We start from the raw sequence: 18,966 nt of genomic DNA, 5'->3' as shown, positions 1-18,966 counted from the left end.
AGAAACCTTCCAGCACTGGATTGAACGTATGCCTGTGAGAGTGGAAGCTCTCATCAAGGTTAAGGGTGGACCATCACCGTATTGAATTCCAGCATTACTGATGGAGGGTGCCTCAAACTTGTAAGTCATTTTCAGCCTGTTGTCCGAATGCTATTGATCACATAGTGTACATGACGAATAAGGCGTGACGTGGAGGACTTTAGAACACGAGGAAGAAAATGACTAAATGCAGTTCGTAGAAACTCTACATCCCACAACTTTTTGATATTACGGTATGTTTCTGCACATTAAACGACTCGATGCAAATGCACAGCTACATCTGCCGCCATATTCTAGTGCGACTTTTACTTTTAAAAGTATACTATCTATTAATTTCTTATACGTTAAGCACCACTTGTAATCCAAGTCAAGATTTGAAGAGATCATGTTTATCCACTACATGTCCAGTTCCTCGTGGAGAAAAATACTTGCCGCACGTAGCGGCTGCGCAGTTTGAGGCGCTAAGTCACGGAATGCATGGCCTCTCCCTCCAGAGGTTCGAGTCCTTCCCCAGGCATGGATGTGTGTATTGTTCTTAGCATAAGTTGTGTGTAAGTCTAGGGACAGATGATATCAGCAGTTTGGTCCCTTAGGAATTCAGAAACATTTGAATATTTGAAAAATACTTACAGCGGGCACCTATTTCTTGACAACAGCCGAATAGCACTCACTCAGGAACACGTGGAAGCTGAACTACTTCAGACAGATAACAATGGCTCTGAGCACTATGCGACTTAACCTCTGAGGTCATCAGTCGCCTAGAACTTAGAACTAATTAAACCTAACTAACCTAAGGACATCACACACATCCATGCCCGAGGCAGGATTCGAACCTGTGACCGTAGCGGTTGCTCGGCCTCAGACTGTAGCACCTAGAACCGCACGGCCACTCCAGCCAGCTCAGACAGATAACAGCTCATTAAAATTAAGCATTAGATGTTACATATCTACTTCAATTACACAAAAATCATTTCTAATATTGTAGGATATACACTATGTGATCGAAAGTATCCAGACACATGGCTGAAAATGATTTACAATTTCGTGGCGTCCTCCATTGGTAATGCTGGAATTCTGTATGGTGTTGGCCCACCCTTAGCCTTGATGACAGCTTCCACTCTCGCATGCATACCTTCACTCAGGTGCTGGAATGTTTCTTGGGGAATGGCAGCCCGTTCTTCACGGAGTGCTGCACTGAGGAGAGGTATCAACATCGGTCGGTGAGGCCTGGCATGAAGTCGGCGTTCCAAAACATCCCAAAGGTGTGCTATAGGATTTAGGTCAGGACCATGTGCAGGCCAGTCCATTACAATGATGTTATTGTCGAGTAACCACTCTGCCACAGGCTGTGCACTATGAACAGTTGCTCAATCATGTTGAAAGATGCTATCGCCAACCCCAAATTGCTCTTCAACAGTGGGAAGCAAGAAGGTGCTTAAAGCATCAATGTAGGCCTGTGCTGTGATAGTGCCATGCAAAACAACAATGGGTGAAAGTCCCCTCCATGAAAAACACGACCACACCAACACAACCGCCTCCAAATTTTACTGTTGGCACTACACATGCAGGCAGATTACGTTCAGCTGGTATTTGCCATACCCACACCCTTCCATCGGATCACCACATTGTGTACCATGATTCTTCACTCCACACAACGTTTTTCCACTGTTCAATCGTCCATTGTTTACGCTCCTTACACCAAGCGAGGTGTCGTTTGGCATTTACTGGCGTGATGTGATGAGCAGCCGCTCGACCATGAAATCCAAGTTTCCTCACCACCCACCTAACTGTCATAGAACTTGCAGTGGACCCTGATGCAGTTTGGAATTTCTGTGTGATGGTCTGGGTAGATGTCTGCCTACTACACATTAAGACCCTCTTCAAGGGTCTGCAGTCTCTATCAGTCAACAGACGAGGTCGGCCTGTACGCTTTTGTGGTGTATGTATCTCTTCACGTTTCCACTTCACTACCACATGGGAAACAGTGGACCTAGGGATGCTTATGAGTGTGGATGTATGATACAAGTACAGATGTATGATACAAGTGACACCCAATCACCTGATCACGTACGAAGTCCGTGAGTTCCGCAGAGCACCGTATTCTACTCTCTCACGATGTCTAATGACGGCTGAGGTCGCTGATATGCAGTACCTGGCAGTAGGTGGCAGCACAATACCGCTAATATGAAAAAAAAGTATGATTTTACGGGTGTCCGGATACTTTTGATGACATTGTGTATATACTGGGTCTCAGTTTGTTTGTTTGAAAAGCGAGTAGCTAGCGGTGAGATGGAAATGACGTCTTGGCTGACATCAGTCTGGTCGACATGGGCGTGATGGCGCGTTTTCAAACAGCTTCTGTTGCGCGCAGACAAAGAGGTCACTTCTATTTTTTGTTGTGAGATCCGCCTCGCCCAGCGGCACCATTTACGTAAGCACCAGCCTCTTTGTCGTACAGTCACTGTAGCACGTTATTCCTGGCACATGTGCCGTTTCATGTTTTTCCCATCCAATCCCAAGACAGAATTGGTACCATTACACATGTTTTCTCACGGAATACAGATGTCAATGAACATTTTTTGGGCCATCAGTAGGGGCAGAAAGTGAGGTCGCACATTCTGCCAACTTCTCAAAACATCGAATCAGTGATACCACACTGAAGTGACGGAAGTCATGGGATATTTCCTAATAACATGTCAGAGCTCTTTTTGCCCGTGGCACCGACTCAACAAGTCGTTAGAAGTCCCCTGCTGAAACACTGGGCCATGCTGCCTGTAGCTGTCCATAATTACAAAAGTGTTGAGGATTCAGGATATTGTGCACAAAGCGACATCTCGATTATGTCCAGTAAATTTTCGATAGGATTCGTGTCAGAGGATTGGGTTCACTAAATAAAATGCTCGAACTGTCCAGAATGGTCTTCAAACCAACTGTGAAGTGGTGATATGACGTTGTTTGGGAACATGAAATGGTTGAATGGTTACAAATGGTCGCAAGTAGCTGAACATAGCTCCTGCCAGTCAATTGTAGGTTCAGGTTGGACCAGACGACCCAGTCCATTCCATGTAGGCACATCCCACAGCATTTTTGAGCTACCACCAGCTTGCACAGTGTCTTGCAGACAATCAGGGTCCATAGTTTCGTGGGGACCGCGCCACACTCAAACCCTACCATCAGAACTCACTAACTGAAATCAGGACTCATCTGAACAGGCCACAGTTTTCCATGTTTCTAGAGTCCAACTGATACGGTCACAAGCCCACGAGAGATACTGTAGGCAATGTCGTGTTGTTATTAAAGGCACTCGAGTCGAACATCTGCTGCCATACCCCATTACCGCAAAATTTTAATCACTCTACAAACGAATACGTTCCTCGTGTTTACCCCATTATATGACACAGCATTTATTGTCCATTAGCATTGACAACTCTACGCAAACACTATCACTCTCATTCGTTTAGTGAAGCATGTCAGCCACTGCATTGTCTGCGATGAGTGGTAATGTCCAAATTGTGGTATCCATAATGGAGTGCCCCACGCATCTAGCTCCAACTACCTCTCAGTGTTCGAAGTCTGTTATTTCCAGTCGCGCACTCATAATCACATCAGAAACCTTTCCACATGTCCTACCCGAGTACAAGCGACAGCTCTGCCAGTGAACTACCCTTCTGTACGTTGTGTGCGTGATACTGCCGCCGTCCATACCTACACATATCGTTATGCCAAGACTTATCTCAGTGTACATTATTCTTTCCGATGTTTACTTCATATTTCTTTCTAGGTGGATTTATTGTGTGTTAGCCACCAGATGCTGTGTTGTTTGATTTCAGTAAGGCATTTGACACCGTCCCACATTGCCATTTAATGAAAAAAATACAAGCTAACGGAGTATCGGAGCAGACCTGTGATTGGATTCAAGACATTCTTGCAGATAGAACTCAACATGTCACTCTTAACAGAACTAAATCGGCAAATGTAAAGTTAATATCTGGAGTGCCACAGGGAAGAGTGTTAGGACTGATGCTGTTTACAGTATATGTAAATGATCTAGTAGAAAGTGTCCGATGCTCTTTAAGGCTATTCACAGATGAAACAGTTGTTTATATCAAAGTAGCAACGCCAGAAGATACTAAGAAGTTGCAGAACGACCTGCAGAGAAATGATGAATGTAGCAGGTTCTGGCAGTTGACCCTGAACGTAAATATATGTAACATATTGCTCACACATAGGAAGAGAAATCCACTACTGTACAGCTACACTATTGATTACAAACAGCTGGAGACAGCGTCTACCGTAAAACATCTAGGTGTAACTATCCAGAGCGACCTTAAGTTGAATGATCATATAGAGAAGATAGTGGAAAAATCAGACACCAGACTCAGATTCATCGGAAGAATCTTAGGGAAATGAAACTCATCCGCGAAAGAAATGGCTTACAAGGCGCTTGTTAGCCTGATTCTTGAGTATTGTTCATCTATATGGGATCCCTATCTGATAGGACTAATAGGAGAGACAGAAGATCCAACGAAGAGCGGCGCATTTCGTCACGGGGTAGTTTAGCTGACTACAGAGCGTTACAGAGATGCTAAAGAATCTCCACTGGCAGACGTTACAAGAGAGGCATCGTGCGTCATGGAGATATTTACTATTGAAATTTAGGGACAGCACATTTCAGGAGGAGTCTGACAACATATTACTTCCTCCCACATACATCTCGCGTATTGACCATGAGGAGAAAATTTGATAAATTATAGCCAATACAGAGGCTTACAGATAATCATTCTTCCCACGCACTATTCGCAAGTGGAACAGGGTTGGAGGGATCAGAGAGTGGTACCGAAAGTACCCTCCGCCACGCACCATTAGGTGGCTTGCGGAGTATGAGGTAGATGTTTACACAGAGTAACACAAAGAGATTTTTAGCACCTCTGTGTCCCACCTGTTCCTCTTTCAACCTGACTCCAGAAATGTGAGCTACAAACACAGATAATTGCAGCCCCACGCCATGTGCGACAATAAAGCAATGAGGTTGATGTGAAAAAAAAAATGTTGCTTACCGTTTTAGTCAAGTTTAGTGTTGTCTCCTTCAAAGCAGTTCCTATCTGATTGCACACACTTTTTCCAACGTTTCTGCCACTGATGGTAACATTTCTTGAACTCATCTTCTGTAATATCATCCAAAAACCTCGCCACACCTTTTTGGACATCTTGTGCAGTTTGAAAATGGTGTCCCTTGACTGCTGTTTTGACTCTTGGAAATAGAGAAAAGTCGCATGGAGCGATATCTGGTGAATAAGGTGGCTGTGGTAGTACTGAAATTTGTTTTGAGGCTAAAAATTTCTGTACTGACAGAGCAGTCTCGGATGGCACGTTATTGTGATGCAGAAACCAATTATCTGCAATATTCGCACTGACACGAAGAACTCTTTTACAAAGTCTTTCTAAAATTTCTCTGTAGTAATATCGTTTAACTGTTTGTCCAGGAGGCACCCACTCTTTATGATCAATTCCCTTCGAATCAAAGAAGCACACAAGCATGCATTTTGCTTTTGACTTTGACATGCGAGCTTTTTTAGGTCTGGGTGATCTCTTTGAGCACCATTGCGAACTTTGGCGTTTTGTCACTGTATCGTACTGAAAAAAAAACAAGTTTCATCACGATAACAAATCTGGACTGATTTCCGTTACCTCTAACAGATCGACTGCCACATTTTTCCGTGTTTCTTGCTGTTGTGATGTGAGATTGGGTCACATGGCTCTGAGCACTATGGGACTTAACTTCTGAGGCCATCAGTCCCCTAGAACTTAGAACTACTTAAACCTAACTAACCTAAGGACATCACACACATCCATGCCCGAGTCAGGATTCGAACCTGCGACCGGAGCGGTCGCGCGGTTCCAAACTGTAGCGTCTAGAACCGCTCGTCCACTCAGGCCGGCCGGCGTTGTGAGATTTTTTGGGACCATTTTTGCACAAATATTTCTCATACCAAGATCTTCAGTTATTATTCGACGAACCGTTTCTCGATTGATGTTCAGTCCTTCTGCAATATTTTCATTTTCATGGATAATCTTCGATCACATCGTACGAGTTCACGCACCCTGGCCAAGTTGACATCCGTCCGTGAGGTGGATGGTCGTCCACTGCGGTCTTCATCTTCAACATTCGTTCTGCCTTCACCAAACATTTTATACCAACGAAAAACTTGAGCTCTTGGCATAACCTCCTCTCCAAAAGCCTTCTGAAGCCTACCGTAAGTTGTCGTCGCGTTTTCACCCAGTTTAACACAAAAAGAAATGGCATACCGTTGCGTAATATTATGCGGTTCCATTTCTGTGACGAGAAACTCAAAAACGTGTAAAATTTTTACAACAACTCACGACTGAGCAGCTGCATCGATGTGCCACTTGGACTAGAAGCAGCTTATAGACCAAGGTCAAAGATATTGGGCCTACGCAAGACTGCAGAGTTGCCACATCTTGCAAGTAAAATCAATCTCATTACTTTATTGTCACACCTCGTATGTTAAAAGGATATTGCCGTTTCAATTTCTGTGTGATTTTCGTTGTTATATATTCAAACTAAACTGTCCAATCCCTCCAGCATAACTATTGAAACTTGTATGTACCTTCCAGCTGTGCTTTATTATGTACAAACTGTTGTTTGGTCTGCTAAGCTACTTGTATGAGGGGCTCAGGAGACCGAAATTGTAAAATGATGTGGTCAACAGTAAGTCATTTGTCTAAGTATGCACATTACTGTTGTTGACTATGTGTGTTCCATTATGTGTGTGTAGACAGTCCCCCAGCAGTTACTGCCTGCAAAAAGCTGCCCTCTCGCCCACATGTGAATGCACTTTTTCACGTAGCTTCTCCCACACAGCACACCAGCCACTACAGACAGCTCAGTCGCCCCCACCACTAAGCTGGAGAGCAACCATGGTGACCACAGCCGGACTTCCGCCTCAGCTACCACGCCCACAGCTGCCAGCCCGACTCCCTCAACCGATAGCGCCGCCATCACTCTGCTGAGGTGAGTTTTGTCATGACATGTGCCCTTTCTTCACATTCATAGAACAACTCATGTGGGTTTTGAACGAAGTGTTATGCCCAGAAAGACAGATGTCTTGTATTTTTTTATGATATATACGCTGAAGAAACAAAGAAACTGGTACATCTGCCCAATATTATCGAGCACGCATAATTGCCACAACATGATGTGGCCTGGACTTGACTATGTCTGAAGTAGTGCTGGAAGGAACTGACATCATGAATCGCACAGGGCTGTGCATAAATCCGTAAGAGTATGAGGGGGTGGAGATCTCTTCTGAACAGCATGTTGCCAGCCATCCCAAATATGCTCAATTATATTCATGCCTGGGGATTTTGGTGGCCAGTGGAAGTGTTTAATTTATACTGAGTGTTCCTGGAGCCACTCTGTCGCAATTCTGGACATGTCGGGTGTCACATTGTCCTCCTGTAATTTCCCAAGTCCATCGGATGCACAGTGGGTGTGAATGGATGCAGATGATCAGAAGTACATGACACCTGTCAGAGCTGTATCTAGATGTATCAGCGGTCCCACGTCAACCCAACAGGACATGCCCCACACCATTACAGAGCCTCCACCAGCTTGAACAATTCCCTGCTGACATGCAGGGTCCATGGAGTCATAAGGTTGTCTCCATACCCTCACAAGTCCATCCACCTGATACAATTTTAAACAAGACTCATCTGATGAGGTAACACATTTACAGTCATCATAAGTCCAATGTCAGTGTTGACGGGCCCAGGCAATGCGTAAAGCTTTGTCGTGCAGTCATCAAGGTTACAGGAGTGGGTCTTAGGCTCCAAAAGCCCATATCAATGATGTTTCATTGAATAGTTCGCACATTGACATTTGTTGATGGCCCACCATTTAAATCTGCAGAAATATGCGGAACGGTTGCACATCTGTCACGTTGAATGATTCTCTTCAGTTGTTGTTGGTCCCATTCTTGCAGGATCTTCTTCTAGCCCCAGAGATGTCGGAGATTTGACGTTTTACCAGATTCCTGATATTCACATTACGCTCGTGAAATGGTCGTACAGGAAAATCCCCACTTCATCGCTACCTCAGGGATGCTATGTCCCATTGCTTGAACGCCGACTATAACACCACCTTCAAACCCTCTTAAATCTTGAGAACCTGCCATTGTAGTAGCAGTAACAGATGTAACAAGTGCGCCAGACACTTGTTGCCCTACATAGGCATTGGCAACTGCAGCGCCATATTCTGCCTGCTTACATAATTCTGTATGTGAATAAAAATACCTGCACCAGTTTCTTTGGCGCTTCAGTGTAGTTACCAGGAAAATTTATTCCCTTCATAAAATTTGACATTCAAATAGGTGTGTGAATTACATTCAGATCAGAATGGGTATGATTTAATAAACGCTGATACATAGGAAATATGCTACAGGCTGTACTCATGTGGGTCCACTGCATCGTATATCTCATATAAGGATGTTGAATGTTATGCTATGAGACCAAGATGTTGTTGTGTTCGATTATATAGTTTACTAAAATAGGCCAGTATTTATGTGGCTGCCATCTTCAAGTCATGTGTGGAAAGTACACAATTTGGTAGCGTATTTCAAATTTTGCAGTAGACAATACATCTTATTATTGAATTATGATTTGCTATGTACCTCAGGTGGCCTTTATATCTGCATGACATCAATGTATCACTCGCTGTTGCCAAACTATGGAAGTTTGCTCCTTCGATACTGATGGAGCTGTAGTGTGCGTTTAACTTTTCCTGGAGCAGTATAGAACTGTTCCAGCAAAAGTTTAACAGCTACAGTAGCTCCATCAACATCAAACAAGCAAGCTTATAATGTAGCATGACAGAAACTGTGACATCAACCTCTTATAGATATCAAGACCACCTGATGTACATAGCAAATCAGAATTCTATAATATGTTGTATTATCCATTCCAAAATTTGAAATTTTTAATCAAACTCAAAATTACACACTTGCCACAGATAACCTGACGATGGCACTCACACCAAAAGAAGACCATTGTAATAAACAATATAATCGAACACAGCAACATCTTGATCTCATAGGATATATGTGTGTGTGTGTGTGTGTGTGTGTGTGTGTGTGTGTGTGTGTGTGTGCTACAAATATAAATTCTTTTACTAAAATATTGACTGTATTGGTTTGTTGGACACCATTTCTGGTTTGAGTAATAACAGATAGCTGGAAGTAGAGGGACAGAATGATTGATTGATGTTAGGAACCTTTACGTTTCTTATAAATGCATTTAAAAATCGAAGACACTCCAAAAATTAATATAATTCAACACGCAAGAATTCGATTACCCTATTGACATCTGCCAGGTCACTCATGATTCACATATCGAATGTTTGTGCAAAATTTTGCGAGTTTGTCTTCAAAATACGATATGTATGACATGTGTACAATGTTTAGTTAATGTGCAATAAATAATTGAAATAAAGCATCATCTTTTCCCTAGTATCGGTGTGTTTCCACCGAGTGAAATTCTTCCATACAACATCAGTCTTTCTTCTTGGTTCTTGCTTCTCCTGCCAATAATAACGCTCTGATACATATTTGCTTTAGTGCTTGCAGACCAACACAGTGCAATAAAATGGCACTTATAACAGGTAGTGACGGGTTAGACCAAAGTTGTTTTGGCTTCCCTGTCAAAATCAAATCAAAACGCCTCAGCCTTGCATTATCGGTGACCATTGACTGTGGCGGCCCGAAAGTTTTAAAAATACTGGACTAAATTCTGGGTAATTGCTCAGGTCGTCGCACCTCTGATTGACAGCAATCACATAAATCTAGTACACGCATCAGTACACACGAAAATGTATCTATTCCCCTTCTTAGACCTTGGTAACGGGCCAGCAAAATCGATATACATTTGGTGGGAAGCTTTCTTTGTGGGTTTAGATGCGAATTTACCAACCCTGTTATCCTGAGCTGGCTTGGTCATAGCACATACCTGACAGCTGGCTACCCTCCCATCCACTTTCGGTAACAAGGACTGTCGGATTTTTTCCTGCGTCTTGTAGACACCTAAATGCCCTCCTACTGGGAATTCGTGAAAATATTTGAACAACAAAGGCACATAAATCTTTTGCTCTTGTCCCCATCATGGACGGCTAAATTACTTTCCGAATTCACACCCACATCTCCATTTTTTTATACCATTCTTTAATCGCCAAAATATAATCCTGTATTTCCTTCACCTGTTGTGCATCAACACCGACCAAGTCATTCAGGCTATCAATATAATGATCTAAGTGGGTCTATACTGACACTCTGCTACTATCCTGAATAATTTCTACGATTTCTATCAATGCATCACAAATGGCAGCAGGGAGAAACTTATCTCATCAGGTGTGGTAACTTTATGTACCATCTGACGATGGCTGTGCTGACATACTTGTTCAGTGAACTTCTGTACCGTACCCCATCACTCTAGCTCATGTCGCTCCAATTCGTAAAGTAAGTCACCTCGCATCTGACAAGCCGGATCCTTGACAACACCAGACATTGTGGAAAATACAAATTAATTAAAATCCACTACTTAACTTTAAGAATGCACTACTTACCAAAAATGTAATAGGAGGCTGGAAGAGCGGGACGACTCATTTAGCGTTAGCAGATCTGTACCTTTCATATACATGTATTTAAGAAAAACAGAGACAATCCAAAAATTAGTAAAAATTCAACTCACAATAGTCTCTGAAATCATTCATTAACAAAAGTTACCCATAATTTTAGAAGAAACACCAGTAAACTCATCTGCACTAAACAACAGACTTGCAGACATCAGGCTCTGATACAATACGCAAACGTAAATTAAGAAAATATTCCAATTATTAAGAATAAACTGGAATTTCATGAAAAATCACCAGCTAGCGATAAGAAAATTTACTCAAAGCCCTCCTTGGCAACAACACATTGCAATAAAATGCCACCTGTAACAATTTTGAGTTAAGAACTTGCAGGGAGAATGTTGGAAGGTAGTCAATTCTACAAAAATCCACAAGGCCAGTTCCTTGGAAGCACGATAAGCATTATAAATGGTTTACTATGACATCGTGGCCAGTGCCAATCTCCGATATCAGGAACACTTAGCATTCTCAGTGGAATTCTCTATCACCTTGGACATAATCACAACTTGAGCACATAATCCACAATATGTGTTCCAACATAGTTACTGTCAGACATGACCCTGGGTCGAATGTACAAATAAAACCCTCATATGGTATAGGCTGACAAAAAAGTTTACTCACTGTGACAGATAATCATGGAAAACACAACACTTATTCTGAAATTATGTCAAGAATAGGAGCCTGAGAAGTATTTGCCACATTTGATGCATAAAAGTAATGTGAATCATGTGACGCATGAAGATGTGCATGTTAACAACCAGCCACAAGACGGTGCCACTGAAGAATAAGCAGACAGATCAAAGTGGAGATCACTTTCTAAAAAAGATGGCAACCTGTCAATGATAGATGACACAGCAACATGTATATCCATAAATGCAGTGAGTAACGTTCAGTGGAGTGTGACCAGGAAATGGCTTAAATTGTGTAGCACATACTAAAATATAAAGTAGTAGATCCTTTACAGAGAAAGGAACATTACATAAAATAAAAACCTGTAGAGGAATAGAATCAGAAATATGACATGGGAAGGAAAGAACTTTTTAAGGTACATCAATATAGAGTGTGAAAAAATGTTGCCGCAGACAACCACAGCAGTTTATCAACAACTGAAAAACGTGATAAATGTACAAGCAGAGGAAGAAGTAAAAGTGTTAGAGCAGAAAATAAAACAAAGTAGGACAATATGTGAAATACAAAGCTAAAAATTTGTCAGTAAAGACAAGACAACTGTTTAGAAATAGCACATAGGTATATAAATACGAAAAACGACGTACAAGGTAAAGAAAATGAAGATTTCCTTCTTTGATATGCAGTTGCCTGATGTGGGGACATATAAAAGAACCTACATAAAAAAAAAAAAAAAATCAGTGCCTAACTAAGGCTAAATACAATTAATGGTGTTGGAAAAAGAACTCCCTAGTTTTAAATATAAATTTAATGGGGAAATCAATGAAAAATTACATCAATAAGTAGATATCATGAAAGAGAATTCCATAAAGTTTTATTTAATGTTAGCAGGCTTCAACGTGGGATACATTTGTTGCCCTACCCACGTCAAGACAATGTTCCACTTCTCGCCACGTATTGACCAACATTTCAGGTGTAACTCCCATCCGCCTTGACGATTCTTTCCAGTAAGTGATTGATGTCCCTGATCTTTTCACTGTACACAACATTTGTTATGTTGCTCCAAAAGAAAAGGTCCAGTGGGGTTAAGTCCGGGCTTCGTGGTACCCAAGGCATTGGGCCAGCCCTACCTATCCTATCCACCTTCCTGGATAGCGAGCACCAAGAGCCACACACACACGGTTACTGTAATGAGGTGGGGCGCCATCTTCTTGGAAAAACACAAGCCCCTTTTCCGCCTCAGTATAGTCCATTTGGGAAAGACGTGCTCTGTCAACATGTCACAGTGAACGCCTGGACTGAACTGAGGGAACAGAGGGGAAAATAGCGGTGGTGCCATCTTAAGATCAAACAGACCTGCCAACTGCAGGGGAGCCAAACTTGGAGAGTTGATTAATCAAACAGCACAAACTGGTGTATGTCTTTGTACAGATTCTAGGACACATTTAAACTAGGAAATTCTTTTTCAAACACACTGTACTTTAAACATAAACTGTACATGGTCATAAGTAAAATTACAAACTCTGAAAAACTGTCTTTTAGACCGTAGAATAATATACAATTTTTTTACAGGAAGTAGAAACCAACAAAAACTAAATACTTTGTGATGACACAGTACATAATGTAAGCGACAAGAATGGGAAAACAATTCCATTTGGTGATGGAGTAAACTGCAAAACATCAGCATTACTTAAAAATCGAAAAGATGCAGTGGCATGGCCAAAGGACCTGTTAGTGCATATTTTTTTGCGCCTGCGCTCTCATTAGGGGAACATTTTAACTGTGTGTTCATAAAGTTGTGTAGAAGCCAAATTTTAATTTTATGAAAGAGGTAAATGCTTCAGACATCCACAATACTGCACCTCATTATACTTACACAACAGTCCATGACAAGAATAAATTCTGATGAGACCTTAATATGAAATGCAAGATGTTGCAGTTATGGACACGCGACCCGCTAAAGACTGTATGTAAGCAGAAAAGAGACGAGTGGAAGATCTAGAAACGGTATGGGCCTCAAATGAGGAAATCTAATGATCTAACAGACTCTGACTAAGGGCAAATTGTGACAGCCTGGCGTCGGGGAAAAGGGCTCAACAGTTGATGTGCAACTGTTGTAAGCAGGCAATGAATGTCGTGAAAACAAGAGTAGGGGACGAGAATTTGTACCTATATTTCATGTCAGAGAACATGGATATCGGAGCCTTATCCATTCTGTAAATCAGCATAGGCGGCAGTTTGTGGCACATCTGACGATGGAGCTCAGTGCTGGTGTAGGCGCAGCAATTTGAAGCACATTTTCGAGTACTCATTGATCGAACACAGGACTCTGTAACACACCACCCCTGAGAGTTCCCCATTGACCCAATGACGTCGTCAGCTACAACTTGAGTGAGCACAAGATCGAGATATTTATTTATTTATTTATTTCATTAACAGTACAGATCAACCCACTGCCTTGAAATGTAAGGTAGGTCGGATGTTTATAAATGGAACAGCAAACACTTCTCATTATTACAATGTTATTGGTATACAGTTGTTAATGCTTTTTTAAATAATAGAAAGAACATAATATATAAAAATCTCTCTAAGGCTACAGCGAATTGAGTGCTTAACAATTGTTAAAATGGTTCTATATAATTTGTCTCTGCCTAGTTGATGAGAATATAATTCGTACAATGCAAACGTAAAAAAAGTTATACAATGAGTGTGGTGAAAATAATTTGCAATATGTAGAGGGAAGTGGTGTACTCTATCTGGATGTGTAATAAAGCATATGTAGCATGTTGGTTGGTAATGCCCTGTTTCTACCTATTTCTGGTGAAAAGGTCTTGGGAGAACCTCGAGCTATTCTCATCTGAAATGGTTTGTGCTTATGTGTGTTTACTGCGTTTGTGTGTGTGATTATATTACTGGAAATGTTCCAAGTCAGGACACTACATAACAATGAGCAGCTGTTTGCCCCATTGTTGGAAGTTACGGTATATTCTATGTGATACCTTAGATACATACACCTGGTATTATATACATTAAATACTGTCTAGGCATTTGATACGTGGAACACATGAATTTTAGCTTTACATGATAAATACACTTATGTTTGTAAATTTGTTAACAGAAATAGAATGTAGCTCATAGCTACTTCATTGCATTATTCCTTAAATAACTTAATACATTACATTTTTTATCTATGCTTTACACAGAAAATCGAGATAGGACTGTGTTTCTATCACCGAGATAGAAACACAGATGTGTATCAATGTGAAGGTACTGCCTTCATAGATGAATGACGTTTCTTGTTGCTTCGTGTCCATGGCCATGTCTGGATACACCATCATCCAGGTGAGTGGCTGCACACTTGTGCCACAGATGCAGGACTCTGGGAGAAGAATTATACTGTGAGTGGCATTCTTGTGGGTTTGCTTGGGTCCTGTAAACCCTAATCAGAGGTATCAAGGCAGCTGTGAACTATGTGAACATTACCGCACACCAGCTGCATGCTTGAATTCTTTGTGTGTCTCTTGATAGTGATTGCATCTTCCAGGAGGATAATTGTCCCTGTCACTACGACACTGTTTCAGGAAAATGGGAGTGATATTCTGTCCACCAGTTTCGGATAACTGTTAGTTTCAAATGGGCATAATCATGGTATACAGATTTGTTGAGCACGATGGTGAACTCGCATTGATTCCTTGTCCACTGAATTCCGGTAACTGCCAGTCATAGGGCCAGAATCATGGTATACAGATTTGATGAGCATGATAGGAAACTCATGTCGATGACTTGGCCACGAAATTCGGCTGATCTGAGCACAATATAACACTCCCAGGACATTACCAGGTGGCATCTCCACTCCTCTAGACCATCATCCGGTAATTTATGGAAATAGCGTAACGTGTGCATAGACAGAAATGTGATTATCAAATTAGGAACTACCCACTGCTACAAAAAAGAAATCAAGGCAGAAGTGTGTTTCACCCCTCCTATACAAGTGTTTTGAGGGTTAAATGGTGACACACATGTGACACAGCAAACAAAGGATAGATCAAGAAAACCACAGAATGGGTCTTCATGGCATGTGCCTAAAGTGATGTAACACAAAAAGCAACTTTGAGATGATTAACTGGAAAGAGTTTGTAATAATAAATTTAACACATCTAATATTTACAAGTTAGTGTGAGTGGGATAGAATTACACAAATATAACACTTCTAATGTTTACAAGTTATTGTGTCTGGCATAGAATTATATAAATATAGCACATCTAATATTTACAAGTTAGTGTGTGTTGGATAGAATTACACTCAATATAAACCAAAGGTTACGCATATTACACAGAGAATAAAAAGGAAATCGGGATCCACAAAAGAACAGTTAATGAGCAAGGACAGAATGCAACACCAGACCAAGGATGAAATTAGTGAACATGCTTTAGGCGATCTACCACCCTATATGTGAATACTTATACCAAACAAGAAATTGGCGAGATAAACCGTCTTCAAAGACACAGCGGCCAGCATTGATAGTATACCTTTGCATTTATTGAATTGCTATTGATGGCAGTTAGCACAGAGTTTACCTGCACACATAATTAACTTTTGGCCAAACTAGTATTTCCTAGAGATCTTATTGACAATCTTGCAGCGTTCATGACAAAATACTAAACCAGATCATCACTGTACGACTGTAGATTGATAATATTTGCTGATTACAACTTCTGGCATGACTAGTAAATGTGAGATTAAAACTGCTTCTGAAAACGAATTAGTACCATAAAAACTCAGTATCACCATAGTTAGCAGCAAGACAGATTTATTGGCAGAATATACAGACATATTTCATATCTCACCTCAATTCTTAAATCACAGTCTACAACATTACAATAGATAAGGCATCCAGAATTAGTTGTACAGCTATATTACAACACCATTATCGATAACATGCATGATTCCCCAGGGATGTGTGTTGTCAGTAAGATTAAACGCAGTTGAACAATACATTAAAAGGACTCCAGGTTTCCAAAGTGGGGAACACTCTCTAGACGCCGGCAAAGACCCACTGTCTCCACCAAGGTCACTCCCAGGAAAGAACTGTGGGGGTGGAAACCACTTCCAGACTGTTAACCACTGTACAGTAGTGCAGTAATCATGTTTAATGTCTCACCATTAGATAGGAAAGATCAAGACACATTTGACACAGTTTTCAGAACACTAAGATTCATTTTTGTATATGCACTGTACAATTTTCAGTTGAAACAGCCACATTAGTACCTCCATATCCACATAACGTTTACAGAAGAAGATAGTAAGTACCTGATCGATGGATGGAAATTGGAATTATCAGCTGTAATATGCCACTTGGCAGAAAAACAGAATGAATTTGTTCTTAATTATAATTACTCCACAAAGAATTCGTTATTTCTAGCTGCTGGGCATTTGCAACATGAATCTTCTTCTATCAGTATCGAGGTACTATCCGTTAAGCTCTTTGTAGGGAGTCTGTCACTTGCAAATAACGTGGTGTGTTGACTACAGGATATTCAGGGAACCAAGATTTAGTTGGAGCAGTATTTCCTATGGCAATCGAGACAGTTGCATGACACATTAATTTACTCTCATATGTGTGAGTGTGTATTGGTTATACATGCAAGGATGTTTATCACTGCCAGTGTGCATGTAGTAATCAGCATATTTGTGTGTGTAGCCCAGGAAATCTAGTTACCATCATTGCTGCTTCTGAAATGTTTCCAGTAAATGGTTTCCTGTTAGACATACTAATTCTCTGTTTGGTTAGGCTGTCAGTAAAGTTGCAAGTATGTGGACTGATGTTCTTATGCCATGACAAAGTTTCTTTAAATATCTAGAGATGTGATTTGTTCTGTGTGTCCTATGTATAAGTGTGGGGAGGGATTGCTGCATTCGAAAGATCAGTATCAGCTGCATGAAGCAACTCTTTCATTGCAGAGCAATGAAGGCTTAACAAAAACATCCTGAGGTCAAAGCGGCTCACTGTCAGGATTCAGTGTGACAGTGTAACAAGTGAACATCCTGAAAGATAGAATGTAGCAATTCAAATTGGACAGTGGATGAACACATTGAGAGGATGGTACCATTGAAAATTTATACCTTCTCATACAGAGACTTTCGCATTGTTTTTTATTGGAGAGAACTGTGGATTATAGACTGATCAGTTGTCAATACACAGATGTGTGTTTAGAACTGCCCTTAGTGTTGCTTCTGTGATAGTGTTCTTCATCAAGTTGTGTGTTTCCTGAAGAGTTTAAGAATTTCTTTCTTTTGTGCAGGAGTATTTCTGGAGAGGAGAAGGGCCGGAGGCTGATACACGCAGCTAAGGAAGGGGCAGTGGAGGAGCTGCAGGCCCTGCTTAAGGCTGGAGCAGACGTGGAGGCGATGGATGGGAACATGGAGACCGCCTTGCACTGGGCAGCGAAGCAGGGCCACGTGGAGGTAGCGAGGCGTCTGTTGGAGGCCGGGGCAGAAGTGGAAGCCAGGAACGATAGGAAGAGCACGCCGCTGCAACTGGCTGCAGAGAGAGGCCACGCAGCTATGGTGCAGTTACTCATAGCGTCTAATGCCGACGTCAATGCCAAGAATCAGTATGAGAGTACAGCAATGCACTATGCGGCAGAGCACGGCCATGCAGAAATTGTGAATACGTTGCTGGAGGCAAGGGGAGAAGTGGATGCCAGGAATGGGAAGCAGAGCACAGCTCTGCACATTTCTGCATGGAAAGGCCACACAGCTGTGGTGCGGCTGCTGTTGGCGTCTAAAGCCAACCCCAATGCCGTGAATAAATTTGGGATGACGCCGCTGCACTATGCGGCCCAGCAGGGCCACAGTGAGGTGGCGACACTGCTGCTCGAGGCAGGGGCTAACAGGGAGGCCAGAGATAATGATGGGAACACATCACTAGACCTCGCAAGGCTGAAAAAACTCCAGAAGTTGATAGATATGCTACGATGAAGCTAGAAGTCCGTCAGATATGTCTAGACCAAAACCAGATGAGTTTCATCAAGTGAATTTTGGTTCTTTTTAAAACAAAGAATATAAAAAGATAATCTGACAGTTGTTCTTTGTACACAAATTAATATAGTGCTTACATCTAATCTACTAGCACTACAACAAAAACAATAATGAGAGATACCTACTAACTAATGTAAACACCAGGAAGCACGCTTCCTTTCGTGAAAATTCGAAAAAATCGAAACATGCCCCAGCTACTGATAAAGACCAGTTCTCTATATCTGAGTACTGAAAGATACTTGATAGGAACATGTCTGGTGCATTGAGAAACTACTGTGAATTTGCAAGAAATGTGTTCTCAATTGCAAATATGGCGAGACTACAGCTGTGACCTCCATTTCTCACCCCGTATTCATCTCCTGCATTCACACAGTCACTGTGATTGCTGCACAGAAGAAGACTCATTATTATAGTTATGACCTTTGACTAGACATGAAAACAGTATTTACAGTGCCAGTATTTAATGATCTACTATGCAGTGTTATCTCATTTAGCCTGTTCCAGGGCAACGATAGTGTGGGCCACCAAAGAGGATGCCATATTTTGATTACATGGGGAT

The 18,966-nt window shown here is 41.5% G+C and overlaps 1 protein-coding gene across 1 annotated transcript in view; it reads left to right on the top strand.

The window, feature by feature from the left end:
- LOC124553616 (ankyrin repeat and KH domain-containing protein 1-like) overlaps positions 1-18,490 on the top strand; it is a 44,508-nt gene extending 26,018 nt beyond the window's left edge. The window contains exons 7-8 of the mRNA XM_047127469.1: positions 6,923-7,072; positions 17,669-18,490. Coding sequence (XP_046983425.1) covers positions 6,923-7,072; positions 17,669-18,347 — 829 coding nt within the window. The 3' untranslated portion in view covers positions 18,348-18,490. The remainder of the gene's footprint in view (positions 1-6,922; positions 7,073-17,668) is intronic.
- Positions 18,491-18,966: the final 476 nt, after the last annotated feature.

Source organism: Schistocerca americana, chromosome 11, assembly GCF_021461395.2.
Source record: "Schistocerca americana isolate TAMUIC-IGC-003095 chromosome 11, iqSchAmer2.1, whole genome shotgun sequence".
Lineage (NCBI taxonomy): Eukaryota > Metazoa > Arthropoda > Insecta > Orthoptera > Acrididae > Schistocerca > Schistocerca americana.
The sequence above is the reverse complement of the archived record's forward strand: the minus strand, read 5'-3'. Positions and strand labels throughout refer to the sequence as shown.